This window comes from Trachinotus anak, unplaced genomic scaffold (assembly GCF_046630095.1).
Source record: "Trachinotus anak isolate AG129_WGS33_773 ecotype Australia unplaced genomic scaffold, CSIRO_AGI_Tana_v1 ptg000009l, whole genome shotgun sequence".
Lineage (NCBI taxonomy): Eukaryota > Metazoa > Chordata > Actinopteri > Carangiformes > Carangidae > Trachinotus > Trachinotus anak.
The window spans coordinates 3153687-3169396 of record NW_027273860.1 but is presented as its reverse complement, the minus strand read 5'-3'; the positions used below and the strand labels follow the sequence as shown (position 1 = coordinate 3169396).

General features: G+C 40.2%; 1 protein-coding gene across 1 annotated transcript; it reads right to left on the bottom strand.

Moving 5' to 3' along the window:
• Positions 1–12541: 12541 nt before the first annotated feature.
• On the bottom strand, positions 12542–14164 carry mc4r (melanocortin 4 receptor). The gene has a single exon (XM_071484625.1). The coding sequence runs from the start codon at positions 13726–13728 to the stop codon at positions 12745–12747; it is 984 nt and encodes a 327-aa protein (XP_071340726.1). The 5' UTR covers positions 13729–14164; the 3' UTR covers positions 12542–12744.
• Positions 14165–15710: the final 1546 nt, after the last annotated feature.

Genomic DNA, 15710 nt, shown 5'->3' with positions numbered 1-15710 from the left:
TAAAGGCCTTCCACTATGTAAATGCTGTGGATTTTTATGTAGTCTTCGGCATAGTTTATGTGCTGAGCAGGCCAGGTTGCTTCTTTGCAGTGAGAAAGAGCTTTCACTTTGCTTCAGCACAGAAAGAGAATAGATAAATAGTAAATGTGGAGATGCTCCCACCTGAAATCTTGCTGCCTTTCATTATGCAGTCAGATCTTGAGGCTTCATTGTGCCACTGTCTTCCTCCATTATACTAAGCCTTGGATATTACCTGTTACTTTGAACTCACATTTGTGATAGTTTTATCTGTTTTGTATTGAAAAGAGATAACTTAAATGGATATTAAGTGAATATTTTAGAGAGTGTCTTAGTTAGTCTCTTACCTCTAAGGTTTACCAGGTTGAGTTATATAGTAATAATGGTGATAATAAGAGATTTACATATGAAGCACTTTTCAAAACAGCAGTTACAAAGTGCTTCATGGTTAATAATAGAAAAAAAGCAACATAAAAGTACGAAGCATGAAAACAATTAGTTAAATGGAAAAAGGTATCCAGTAAATAAGGACTTGACTGATCTCAGTGCAGAATACAGTTTTAGAAGTTCAGAAATATAAGTGCGTGCCGTGGAGGGATATGAACATGATCAGGAGGATTTTCAATGGAAGTGTTCAGAAGCCAGTGTGATTATCAGTGTGATTAAAAATAGGCTAGATCATGAGAAAATATGGTTGCATGTGATAGCAAATAAAAAAAATCTTCATATAGATATTTTTAATAAATGTACATATACAATTTTTACTATGGGCATTTCACATATGTTATAAACGTATGTCTTCATACATAAAGAGTATGTATAAATGTGATAATAAAATATCCTCATATAGGGACATATCTGTCTTATATTATTTACATGGATATGAAAAAGATAAACATAGGGTTTTCATTGAACAACAAAACATGAGAGGAGTGAGGGTGAAGCAAAAAAAAAGTTGTGAGCAAAATTCACCTAAATTAGGTTTTTGCCAAGGTACTGCTTCCTGATTGCTACTACAGGGTAATGCTATACACTTATACTCCTCATACTGCTGCACACCACATGGCACTTTACAAAGCTTAAAGATCCACTCATTTATTTCACATTACATAAGAGCTGGGTATCAAGCGTTGCCTATAATGACACCCAGCAGCCATGGCTCATCTGCGCCCATGTCCTGTTCATTAATGCATGCAAAGTACTGTAGCTTATGCAAATGTTTTGTTGTGCAAAGCAAAAATAATAGGCAGAGAGTTGCCATGCCTACATGAACTAGAGCATGTCACGTGTAAATAGCATGTAAATAAACAATTTTGCAGCTGAGTCTCTCATTAATGTTCAATAGCTTTCAGGAATTTCACCCTAAGTCTTTCATGTCTCTGCCAGTTGTTTTTTTCACGAGGGCTGATAAATGTGCTTAATTGTCTAAATGGGTTTATGGTGTTATTTGTTTGAAGAAGTTTAGAGATGTGGTAATTACACAAAAGCTGCTGTCAGACATTTTCTTTTATTCTTTGCTTCACAAATCAAAAACAGTCCTTCATTCTGGAGTACTTACTAAATTAATTCTTGTGCTAATCAGTAGTCCAGTGTTGCTTTTTTTTTAATTTATTTATCTTTTTTTTTGTTTTTTTTTGGTAGCTTCCCAGTAGACATCCAGTATCACAAAGCTTGGTCACCTAGTGGGTAATTAACAGTTTGGGCAGTAGAGCATGAAAACTGAATAAATAACAGATACACAAACAACACACAGAGGCAACAGTGATGATCAGTATGCCAACAGCACACACCAAGCCAGCAGCAGGGGCATGGGAGGGGAGATGACCATGTCAGCTGCTGTCAGGAAGAAGAGAGAGGTTCGTGTACCTGACAACACCCGGGACATGCATCTCTCTTCTGGAGTCATGCAGCTGTGTGGCAGGCAACCAGGTTCACCACTGAGAATATAATCACTTCTCTACTGTATTGCTCTGACGGAGAAAGTGCAGCCTACAAACAAAGTGGTTGATGACTTTACAGTAAATATTGACTTAACCTTGCTGCTGACAGAGCTGCGGTGGAGGGAGGTTATTACATTTTCACTAAATGTGAAGTGCGAGGTGGCGAGGAGGATTTGTACACTCATTTAAAAAGGAATTTAGCTCCGTCAGAACAACCTGCCTGATGCTGTTTTGATCAGCGTGGCTTTCCACCTGAGTGTCATCTCAAAAGTTCTTAACGTTAATATCAGTTGCCCTCTTCCATTTACCTTAGTGAAACAGATGTGAGATGAAAGGTTGTGAAAGACTTAACACAGCTGTGCCAAAGGGTGCGAACAATTATACCAGCGTTTAAGGAAGTCAGATTATTGCACCTGTTCTGACCTACTTTTTGTAGGCAATCAAATCCTAATCCTTGGAGGACTAGCAAAGAAAAGAACAGACAATCCCGGTACCTTTGATTTAGCACTTCTGGATACTGATAAGTTATCAATACAAGGCCTTGGATGTTTGTAGGGAAAGCTCATCCCTCGGATTCCTTCAAAACCAAAAACCATTTACTGTCTTTGAATGTCTACTCTACTACATTAGCTTGTCATGGAAACCTGGAGGTCCATCTGAAAGCCTTTTCAGATACCAGAGTGCCAAGTGCTTATGGATGTCTCACTATACATGCTGTCTTTCAAGATGTAAATGGTAAATGGACTGTATTTATGTGGCCCTTTTTTTATCCCAGAGGGCTTTACACTTTTGCCTCTCGTTCACACATTCACTCTCACATATCAATTGCAGTAGGTTAGTATGCAAGGCAGTGGCTGTAACCGTGAGGAGTAATCAGAGTTCGGTGTCTCACATCGACATAATGACAGGAGACGCTGGAGATCGAGTCCATTAATTACTGAATGACTCCCTCGACTTGCACAGCCACAAGCCCCCAGCTCAAGCTCTCCGGAGAGTCTGCAGTTCTAATAAAGGCAGCAGCTAACTGGAAATAAAGTGAAACTTGAAGATAAAGTGTACGGTGAACTTAACTAACTACGGTTAAAGTTCCATGCTCCTTTCACAAAGAGCATACAAATAGATTTAAAAGCATCTGATTCAAAGTTCTAATTGTGATAAGGAATGCATAAATCTGAAGGCCCCCTCAGGCAGCAGCAGAGGCAGTGGACATTAGTCACTATTTGCAGCTTGAGTGTCAGCCCATGCTCACGAATCCCATGAGACGGTCCAGAAATGAGCAAACTGTTAGAGATTTTCCTCTCAGTTTCATTCATCAGCAATTTGGACATTCGTGGAGTCTGTGCTGCAAAGTAGCCAAAATGAGATATTGTGAATTCACTAATTGCTAATTTCATTCCATGTGCCGCATGTACTCCTTAGAGAGCAACCAGTCTCAGACCGCTTGACAACTGTCTGACCGTCTGCTATGTCCCTGCATGTGTTTTTGACGAATCTAATAAAACCTTTAATACATTCACTTTAAAGCTGAGGAGACGTATGTTCAATGTGAATGTCCTGAACTAGTGCACACTATTTGGTATTTGGAAGCTTTGGGGTCACCTGTAGAACTGGAAGTAAAGTTATTTTGGTTTGAACAGTGTTTGGCTGCACAGCAAGACCTTGTGCTAATGCGACCACTGCTGCTTGTTACACAGGTAATTAGTCTCTGTGAAGTTAAATATCATATTGATCAGGCACATTTGGTGGAACCTACACTTGAGGCCAGTTGTGTCACTTACTTCTACATGTTTTGAATGATGAGCATTTCATAAAAAATTAACATAATGTAATTGTTAGCTGTGACTTTGTTGAGTTAATGCTACTTTATTTTTGATCATCACAGTAAATAATGTCAAACAATCCCAATAACTCAGCTGCAGCACCTCTTTTACTTCACTGTTGTATGTTGGACCACGTACCCATTATTCCAAAACTGAATGCTTTGAAAACTAGACACATCAGCTCTCCGTGAAGCAATTACTGAATCAGTTGTATTTATCAACAATCATATCAACCCCCTGCAGATATGTTTTGATCATTTTTGAGTCCACGCAGCAGGCTTCATGGCTACGATATGGCTGCATTGATTCAAACAGCTTGAAACAAGCTTTGCACCCTTGCTCAAACAAAGTTCTATCGCCCCCAAAAAATGTTGCAGATATTTTCATCAGTTTGACTGGCTAACTGATTTACAAATGATATACAAATACAATGCATGGAAACATAGTAATTTCTGTCTTGCATGATATAACAGATTTGGCTAAATTCCCTCTTCAAACCAGAGTCAAAACAGGTCTGACTCAAATTGTACAGAATCATTTGCCAGTTAAAATGTTTGGTGAGTTGAGTGCTGGATGAAGAAACAGTTGGGTTTCACAAATAGCCTAACGTTGTTTGATTGTGTGTTAGGTCCAGAACAGCTACATATGATACTGTTGATTGCTGATCTTCTAGTGTGCAGAAATCAACAACAAAGCGCACACAGAGAAAGCGAAAACATTAGTGGTTAAGATGTAACACACAACAGCATTTATGTCTGTAGATTTACAGCAGTTCCGCATACAATAATACCTGTGCTTACTCGAGAAAAAAAAGTGAGTCTAGTGCTAAGCTGAACAAAAATTCACTCAATACAGTGCAAGACCTATTACTCTCCCATGGTGATGCTTTCAATGTCAACATTGTACAGTGTATTACATAAAAGTAGAGAATATAATGAGAGAACTGGGTTCAGGGTCAACTGGCTTACACGAATATATCTCTTTGTCTTTGGAGAAGCTATGTTTTCATCAGGAGATACACTCATAGGAAAACTGAACAGTTGGCTTGATACTGGTACTACAGGAAAAGTCAACGGGGTCTTAAATCAATGTGTTCCTTTCACTTTGACGAGTGAATGTACACACACACACACACACACACACACACACACACACACACTTTTGTGCCAGTGTGGTCAATACATTTCAACATGTTGCTCTGAGATATTTGGCCTCGATGATTGTGATAGAGGAAAGGTTGTAGGGTGAACAAATCAATGGTTTGTTCTCCTCAGGAGTGTGAATGTGCATACATTATGATGCCAATCCAGCTATTAGCTTTTTTAAAACACTATTAGCGTAATAAGCTGCTTGCACACCTTTGGGGTTGTTTTTTTTACGAGGGGAAAATCTCCAAAAGTGAGTTTTATATCATAAGGTGCTTGTCTCATAAAAACAGTGTTTGAAGGATTGTTAGACACATTGTTAAAAACAAGGTAAAACGTGTTATGAAGAAGAAATAGGAGGTGAATTTCATTACATTTAGACAGAGTCAAGCTTTCTGTTTCTGGTCTTTGTGCTAAGCTAAGCTAACCATGCAGCTTCTGGCTGCAGCATCTAATTCTCAGCAAGACAGCAAATAAGCATTTTACCAATATATCAAACTATTCCTTTAAAATGTATGTAGCTAGTCCCTGATAGAAAATTGAAACCTCTTGCCTGAGCAGATTTTCTGTGCCAGAATTGGCCCAGATGTTGAAGTACCTGCTGATTCAGACCTTGTAATTGGGGAAATGCTGGGCATCCAAACATGTGGGGCAAGTATTTGCAAGATTTTGACAAAGCTCAGTAAAAACGCTACAAAACATTATCTGGATTTGCTGGTAATTTATTAGCGAATAGCACACAATGCTACTCTGAGCCACAGCCAACACCAAAACAGCAAACCTACTCTCTGAACTAGCCCCGACTCCAGCTCAAAAGTCAGTCTTGACACTTAACAGTCTACAGCGAGCTATATGCTACTAAGGGTAGTTTATAGCGGGCCCTCTTGGCTAACAAGCTAGCGCTGATTACATGTTCAGTTTGTAAACCAGTGTTAAACTAAATACAGCACTGCAGATATGAAAGAAAATCAAGCAATTTCAAAGACAAAAATAATTACCTGTGCTGGAACTATGCTGTAGGTTTGTCACATATGAGATGTGTCATCAGCAGCTTTGTTGTCATTGTCAAAACAAGCATGACTTTGCCCCAATCTTCCCTCCAAACGTAGGTGTTCTTCACCACTGACAAACCCTATTATTTGTAACCTCTGGTTTTATGATCTTTTTTTCTGGTGTGTGTCATGCAGGGGTGTGAGGTTGTAGGAGTGCTTATGAAGCACTTGGGCATTTATTTCGAGGGAGAAAAACAAGAACTCTGGCCACTCGCATATTTTCTTAGATGAAATGTGTTGTTATGGTGACTATAACACCTATTGGCTGCACTTTGGCGAACACACACACACACACACACACACACACACACACACACACACACACACACACACACACACACTCCAATATACTCCAAGGGATGAACAAATACAGTTACAGAATATGCAATCATCAAATCGACAAAGAACTGGAACATTGCCAGACTCAAGTATGGCTCAGATTGAATGCCTCTTCAAATTAATGGGAAATATTAATTCCCCTACAATACCTCTTGGACTAACAATGGGTGACTATTTTCTGCCCGCAAAGTCTTTGTCAGAGAATTGCTGTTTTAGAAATGGGGACACTGCGAATGCATTTTTAACAACCCAATTAGGGTGTTAATTGAACTTAACAGAGATGACCTGACTTGGAAATAGATTCCAGCATTATTTGGCCTGTCTGGGGATGACAAGAGTAGAGTCAACACGGACTAATTTAATGCAGGCAGCTCTGTGCACAAATCCCCAGGAAGCCTGCGTGATAAGGATGGATAGAAGCAGTAAGAGTCAGAGGTAAAGCAGAGTGAAAATACATAAGATAAAAAAAAGACACAGTACCTTTATCCACTTGTAAATTGTGTGTAAAGACTGAATCAATGCTAAGAGGGAGCAATTGAATTGATAATTTCCGAGAGTATCTGCAGACCAATTGGCTGTGTGGAGTAATGAGTGTGTAGAGGATACATGGGAAGCAGTCAGACGAGGCACTGCATGCTGGAGCCGGTGATACCACGGCTTTCCCTCAAGCTTATTGGATTCAGCTGCATCCTGGAGTCTGGCTTAAAGGTGATATACCACAATTTGAAGAGCAGAGAGACGAAGCATTACATAACTACCACACACCAGACAGTGGGTTTTGTTGAAGTTTTTGGAAACCTTAAGAAAAGGATGGAATTCAGTTTAATGTATTACTCAGTGGATAAGAAGACAAAGAGAATGTATGGATTAACTGATGAGGACAGTCCAAGGTGCAACAATCTTCAGTCAGTGTTGTTCATTGACCCTACATACATACACAATTAATGACAACATTAATTGTGTATGTAGGGATCAACTCACAAAGCACACAAATAAATGTTATTATGTGGGCATCATGACCAGTCTGACTGAGTGAATTCCTGTCTTTATTTTCAATCCAGTTTAGATGAAACCCCGCCCAGGGTGCATTGGTGGTGACAACTGGCATTAAATCATTAGCCTTCTGATCCAGTAACTGCCTCTCGTTCACATCAAGATTATTTAAATGTCTTTGTTGATACTGGATGGTTAAACTCACGTATTGTAGCTGGAATTAAGTGTTTAACAAAAAAATGTCAATGAGGTTTTGTGACTGCTGGAACAGAACCCGGGCGTTCTAGTGTCTTTTCAGCTCTCTATAGCATTTTTCCACAGATCCCTGACCTTTCCACACAAAGTGCATCATAAATCACTAAGACAAACTGTTTTTGATGTTTTATCCATACTAGGAGAAACTTTGAGGAATTTGTGTCCTCACTAGATGTCAGATTTTTCTTTGTGACTCGACTCAAGCAACTGTTTACTCATCGTCCAATGTTTTGTCCTCAGTGATTCTATGCATGCTCCTTTCTCACTGCAAATAGGTGGTTGGAAAGTTTTGTTTTGTTTTTGGTATCTAGTCTCTGTACATTTATATAATCTTGAAGTATCTTTCCAGCTGTGCTTGAGATTTGAAATGTATCATTATGGACATTTTTTAAATAATTTACCAAGGCTGCTGGGAAGGAAACAGAACTCATCACATCTCAATCCACTGACCCTCCTAAAAAAGACAGAATTTCTTTTATATATTTCTTTATATTTCTTTTTCATTATATTTATTTTTTGAAAATTGCAGAGTAATGCATGTGTCAGCAGGATTTTATCTGAATCACTGCATCATCCGGAAATGTCTGCGTCCACCCTGCCAAAAATTCAATAACCAAACCAAAATGCAAAACTGAAACTGAATAGCAAAGAAACTGAGTCATTGTTTGGTAAAAGCATCATGGAGGAAGATTTTTATTCATTTCTCGGAGCTGGCTAAAGAAAAAGAGAAAAAGTAGTGACTCCCACAGTGTCTCAGTAGCATCTGTGAGCTGCCTGAACTGTTCTTCTACCTGAATTAGAGCCTTGATTGTTAGGTATCAGCTTTGCCTCTGCTTCACTCCCCTGTGTTCCTGCTCTTCTCCCCTTCCTTACATTTCCTGTTTGTCTGCACTTCGTCTTTGTTCGTGTTTGTGTGTTGCTGGGCGTGGCCCTCCAGACTCCTGCTCCTGCCAAATCACCTGCACATCTGCTTCTGACCAGTTCATCAACTCTTCACTCAACTCGTCACCAGATCATAGGCACCAATTTTTTGTTTTTGCTGGTGGGTGCACTGAACAGTTGAACGCCCAAGATAAACCCTCTGCAAAAACCATAGCCTACATAACTTGTTGCTATATGGATTTGAAAAAGGTAGTCAACTGCATTCAGCACCACAAATACCAGTGACGTCCAACACATTCACACACAGAGGGACTGGAGATGAAAAGCTGCTGTATGACTTGTATGAAACTGCAGAAACTCATCCTTTCAGTCACTTGTTATTCCCATTATGCCACCTCAGTGTATCAGTGGAACCCAGTGGAACAGGAACCTATAACCTGTAGGTGTCCAAATGCAGACTTGTTCCATTTTTACTTCAGGCTTTAGAAACCTAAAAAGGAGTCCACTGATATTTAAGGTAAATTCTTTGTGACCCGCTGAAAAAACAAAAGTGCAGCACCGAGCCGGGGGAACCACACTGTGCTGGATGAGAGGCAGATCTTATACAACCGGGGCCTAATTGAAGCTGTCAATCTGAGATGATTACAGTATTTAATGCTGCATCGCTGCTTCTTTATATTCATATTCGATTTTACATTCTTTGCTTTGAGCTTTTAGCACATCCCCTTGTGCCCTGCTGAATGTTTCTCTGTATGATATCAACATTTGCAATGATATATAAGAAACACTTACAAAAATATTAAAATTCTCTTTTTTCTAATCTTTTTTTATGTTTGTATAGATTGGATAATGCTGGCTAACAGAGGATATTTTGTGTAATTATAAAGCCAACTTGGTATTTGTAAAATTATTGTTATTTTAAACAAGTATATAGTGATATTGTTTTGTTGTACTTTTTGTTTTGTTGTATTTCAGACACAGAAAACATCCCTGATATTTTGCAGATTTAGTATTTAGTTTAATCTATGACTCCATTAGTATTCATTTGTCACACTGGTGCTCTCAAAGTAGTGTTGTGAATCTATGTGTTGAATACTGGCCGAGGCTGGAAGCTGAATCACATGTAAGTACTTTTCCAGGGTTATAAATGTTTTTGTTTACTTCACTTTAAATTATTCACCATAATTGAATACCCTGTGCACTTTTTTCCTCGCACAGAAACTTCTGTTCCTCACCTGAGGGAAGAAGCTGTGCTACATTTCTAGTTCTTCAATTCAAGTTTGTGCAAAAAGCCAAAGTTGCAGTTGTGCTTGTGTGAATGCATTTTTGTCAGTGGTATCAGAATACATTTATTTGCATCATTACTTTTTATATAAGTCCATATGTCTGTGTGTGAGATCCATCTTTCACATCCGTCTTTATGTAAAGATTACAGCCTGTACCTGAGGAATAATGACAAACTCAGGTGTTGCTGTGAAGGCTTCATGATTTATTAAAATTACTTTGCAGCAGTGATTCACACAGGATGCAGTGGTCAAAAAAAACAAACCAAAAAAAAACCTTCACTTTGGCACACGTGAATCAAATTCCAGGCAAAGCTTTAAATAGAAATTAAACGGACACCTGTTTGTCAGTTTTCTTGTGTATTTTACGAGTTTAGAAATGCACTTCAAGTCTGAACAGGCATGAATAAATAAGGCAATATTGAAAATAGCATTTAGCCACATAGAAATACAGATTACATCAGTGTCTGAAATACTGATCACAGAGGATATGGTTGCTCTTTACATCACAGTGCGACATATTTAAGGCAAAGATAAAAAGCAACAAGTTACACAACAACACGACACGTACAATAAAAATACACTCAGCAAAATTTTGCCCTGTTACACCAACATGATGAAAAATAGATCTCTATACAGTTACATTTACATGCTGTGAGTGCGCGTGTGAACAACCCACATGTGCAAATTTACACAAATGTCTACACAAACCACAAAGTCACAAGAGCATTGATTGGAAATCAGCAGATCATGAGGGGACATGAGGTGGTTTCATCAGGTCTGTGGATGATCTGTTTCAGCTCTTTGCTCGCAGGAAATCATGATTTAAAGTAACTTTCTATTCAAATGTGGAAAAATGTTCAGTTTTGTTGCCCTGCCTCAAAAAGAAATCAGAAGTGAGGATCTACAAAAATTGCATCCCTGATTGCCGTGATTGCCAACACGGAGTCCAAAACTGGGAATGCACAGTAGGTTCGAGGCCACTCCCACTTGTCTTTAGGTGTCTGAGATTTACACTGACTGACATTTTCCTTACTATCATAAATTTTACAACTGCACCACCCTGCACTTTAGACAACAACAGAAACAAGCCTGTGTTTAGTTCACTGAGGGGGTTTGATGTGGGAAACAGCAGCAAATGAAACAACAGTAATGTGGTGCTTTTTGTTTTTTTCTCTTGCTATTCTTTCTCTTTGATGATTTGATGAGGTGAAATCCAGTCTGATATTTGTGCTCTTATCCATCACATTCAACACCTTTTCTCTATAAATTAGCCAATGAAATGAGCTATTTTCCCCTGTATTAGATTTCTGAATGTCTACTTCATCAAAATGCCACCTTAATAAAAAAATGAATACGACACTTTAGTGATGCAGAATTTTCCCTGCGCTTGTCTTCATTTCTTCCCTCATGATCAACACATAATACATGAGGGAAATAAGCGAGGCATCGTGGCCGTAATTCACCTTGCAAAATGTATCACATGAAAAGTAAACGTTAAATTTTTTTTTTTTTTTTTTACATTCATTGTAATGGAGAGCAGAATGACTGAGCACTTTACCAGGAACACCTGCACACCTGCTTATTTATGCAATTATCCAATTAGCTAATTGTGTGGCAGCAGTGCAGTGTAGGTCAGAAGCTTCAGTTAATGTTACATTGAACATCAGAATGAGGCAAGATTGTTGAGCCAACAACAAAAAAACATCCAGTGAGCAGCAGCTGTGTGGAGGAAACAGCTTGTTGATGAGAACGGTCAGAGGAGAGTGGAGAGACAGAAAGGTTACGGTCACTCAGATAACCACTCTTTACAACTATGACGAGCAGAAAAGCATCAGAATGAACAACACATCAGATGTTGAGGTTCCACTTCCTGTCAGCCAAGAACAGAAAGCTGAGTCTCACCAACACTGGACAGGTGAAGGCTGGAAAAACATAGCCTGGTCTGATGAATCTAGATTTCCTGCTGATGGTACGATCAGAATCTGGCATCAACAGCATGTATCCATGGACCCAACCTGCCTTGTGTCGACAGTCCAGGCAGGTGGTGGTGTAATGGTGTGGGGAATGTTTTCTTTATACACTTTGAGCCTTTTAATACCAATCAATCATGGTTTGGATGCCACATGTCTATAGTTGCTGACCATGAACATCCCTTAATGGCCACAGTTCACCATCTTCTATGTCCAGCCCGATAATGCACCAGGTCACAGAGCAAAATTCTGAAACTGGCTTCATGAATATGATAATGAGTTCAGTGGCCTCCCCAGTCACCAGATCTGAATCCAGTAGATCCTTTGGGATGTGGTAGAACAGGCAATTGGTTGCATGAATGTGCAGAAATTATGTGATGCACTGGGCAGAGTCTCAAAGGAGGAATCCATGCCACAAAGAACTGAGGCTGTTAGAGAGCAAAGGGAAACCCTGCCCGGTATTAGTATGGGTAGAATATGTCAAGGATAAATGAATCTTTGCTTGCAGTTTGCAAAATACTCTCCTGTCTTCTGCTCTGAGGGGGATTACACTCTCAAACACGGAGGTAGTCTGTCATAAATTATATTAATCTCTTTGTTTTATATCCAGTATGACATACAGAGTACATGCACTGTGGCATTTAGGTTCCATTTAGAAGAAAGGAAAATAGAGAGTTAAGATTGAGAAAGATAAAAGATTTGTAAATGAACCACAGTTTCAGCATGTGATTGGTCTATTTACATGCTGGTCACATTTACTTTAAATTGCACTTCAGAGCAGCATTTACCACAAAACAAGATAGCATTTGTCTACAGAGCAATACTCTATGTTACAGGGTGTTCGTAAACCTACCTCTTCAGCAACCTGACTCACAACAGCCTTCAATCATTTACAGCCGACTGTGAGAGCACTGGGCACAACAGAGCCACATCGGTCCACAGTGATTACAGCTCAAAACCTCAAAGTCCTCGGTGGCCGGCTTTCATTTACATTGCAGACTGTGACTGTCAAGGTCGTAGCTCTGCTGACATTTAACAGGCAGCTCACACACACAAGAGAGCATGCGAACAGAAGAAAATCTCTTTGAAGGTTTTCCGCATCTCTTGGCTGCGGAAGGCGTAGATGATGGGGTCAATGACGGAGTTGCACATGATGAGGATGAGGTACATGTTGAAGTGGGACATGAAGCAGGTGCAGTAGGGGTTCCTGGGGCAGGTGATCATGAGAATGAGGTGGAGGAAAAAGGGCGCCCAGCACACCACGAACACCCCGAGGAGGATGGTGAGGGTGATGGCGCCCTTCATGTTGGCCCGCTGCTGGATGGGGGCGTTGCCCGGCAGCGCCGCGATCCGCTTCATGTGCAAGCGCGCCAGCAGGAACATGTGGACGTACAGTGACACCATGAGCACCAGCATGGTGAAGAACATGGTGATAAGGCAGATGAGCACCGTGGTGCTCTCTGAGTAGATGATGAACAAGATACCTGACACGGTGCAGCACATCCAGATGCTGCTGATGACCAATATCGCTCTTCGCAGGGTGACAATGTTGTGGTATCGCAGGGCGTAGAAGATGGTGATGTAGCGGTCGACTGCGATAGCCAGCAAGCTGCAGATGGACGCCAACAGAGAGCTACAGATCATAGAATCAAACACATTGTCCATGCTTTTAATTAAGGTGGCAGGGATGGTCAGGTTGCCTCCATTGATGAGTGCTATGACAATAGTCTCAGACGCATTGGAGACGCTGACAAGCATGTCAGCAACAGCAAGGCTACAGATGAAGAAGTACATCGGTGAGTGAAGGTTCTTGTTCTTGACTATAGCAGCAACAACCAGGATGTTCTCCAGCAGGCTGATGATGCCCAGAGTGAGGAAAACCTCTGTGGAAATCAGCAGCTGTTCGTAGCATCCTGCAGAGGAGTCCTTGTCCTCGGCTGATAAGTCTTCGTTAAGAGGCAAAGTGGCTGAGGTTTGGCTCCTGTTGTGGTAGCCTTGGATCAGTCCGTGATGTTCTGTGGTGTTCATGATGTCCCCTTTTTTAGTTCCCTGTCCTTGTGGGTTAAGTCTTCCTTTTTTGCTGTGGTTATTCGTCCATCTAGTGTCTTAGCCTGTGTGGCTTTCAGTCATCTTTGTTATCTGGATAACAACCTCGGTGCCTTCAAAGGGGAATGAAAAAAGCTTTGCCAGTGTTCCTACTCCCCGTTTGCGTCCTCCAGCTTTTTCTTGAATTTTCTTCAAACATCTGTAACTCTCAGCCAAAGACAATCCGCTCTCCTCTCCTCCTGTGTAGTAAGAACTTAGAGTAAATGCTCCCTAAAAAGATGAAAGAGGGATAAATAGAAGGAGTGAAGCAGAGAGCAGAAAAGCATGTGTGGGAAGGAGCATGTGTGAGACTAATTAACAGTGAGCGGGAACAGAGAGGCGGAGAGCGCAGAGCGCAGCAGCTCTGTGTGCGAGTGCAGGCAGATCATCACTTTGCAGGCTACTGTGGTCCCTACTCTCTCTGTCTCACTTCTATTATACCAGGCAAACACACCCACACAAACACACACACACACACACACACACACACACACAACACACATTCTCTAGCTGTTCGTCCTATGGGCTGAAGGAGGAGGAGGTGGGGGGAGGAGCAAAGTTTGTCTTGACGCATGTGAATGAAGTGGTTTTAAAATGAATGGATTTAAGAAGCCTCCAGTAATGAGTTACAGGCTTTTAACATTAAATGGAATAATGTTTATGAATGATGAATACATTATTAGTAATATGAATGTAATAGTAATATTTCATACAATACACTGGCTACAATGCTGGTGAACCTGGAAGGAAATTAAATCCTGTTAAGTCAGTGAATAGATTTCATATATTTCAAAATATACTTTCCCCCATTTCATGGCACAACTCTGACAAGATCCAATATCACTCTATTTTGCTATTGACTATTTTTAAACCTTAGTTGTTGTATACAATCTTATACACAGCTGTATACACAGCTTGATATTCCATACTGAGGTGATTGTGTTTATCAGCTATCAGAGTCTATCAGCTCTCTCGCTACAAATCTTGGTGACCTTTCTAATTATATTAAGCCGGCTGATAGAAATCTTGGGTTAATATTTGATGCCAACATAAGTTTTGATATTCAAGTCAAATATGTGGTTACCAGCTCAGGATCATTTCTAAAATCAGATCGTTTCTATCAATTACTGACCTATGAAAAGTTGTACGTGCATTTTACTGCTCTGGCTTGATTATTGTAATGCAGGTTTGTTTCCCAGCAAGTGCTGCTAGGAAGAAATAAACAGATGGAACAGCTGCGCTTTGTTTCATTTAGAGGGAAAAGAGCCCACAGATCCTGTCAAAATGTATGCTAGTTCATCAGGGTCAGTCAACACCTGTGTGATGATGGTAAGCGAATGTGCTGAAAGTTACAATAATTGATGTTGTTTCACATGACTGCTGGATTTTGCTTAACAATAAAATGTAATTACTGGCTGTAATAAGCTACTTGCACAAGTGACCTAGGTCTCCAGAACCCAAAGTACTGAACTAATTAAAATTCTGGCTTGATAACAGCACCAGACGAAAAGCTAAGGGGTCACCAAAGTTATAACAGTCAACCAAACTTCCTGACAGTCCATCCAGTCGTTGAGACATTTCACTGGAAACCACACGTGTCAACCTTGGTGGAGCGAGAGGAAAGAGGATCAGCAGAGTCGATGATTTATCCTCTGGGAACCATGAGTGTGTCTGTACAAAATTTTGTCCCAATTCATTCAGTAGATGTTGAGATATTATGAGACATGATCTTTTTCCTCCTCTGTGCATTTAGTGCTTGGAGATTTGTCATATGACAGTGTTAATAATAATAATTCCATTTGATCCATGAAAGGATCTGATTATGGATTCAGTGATGACACATCAACAACTCCAGCTCTCTGAGAACCTGCGAGGTAAATGAGCTCGCCTAACTTGCTTACAAAATGTCTCCTGTCATATTGATT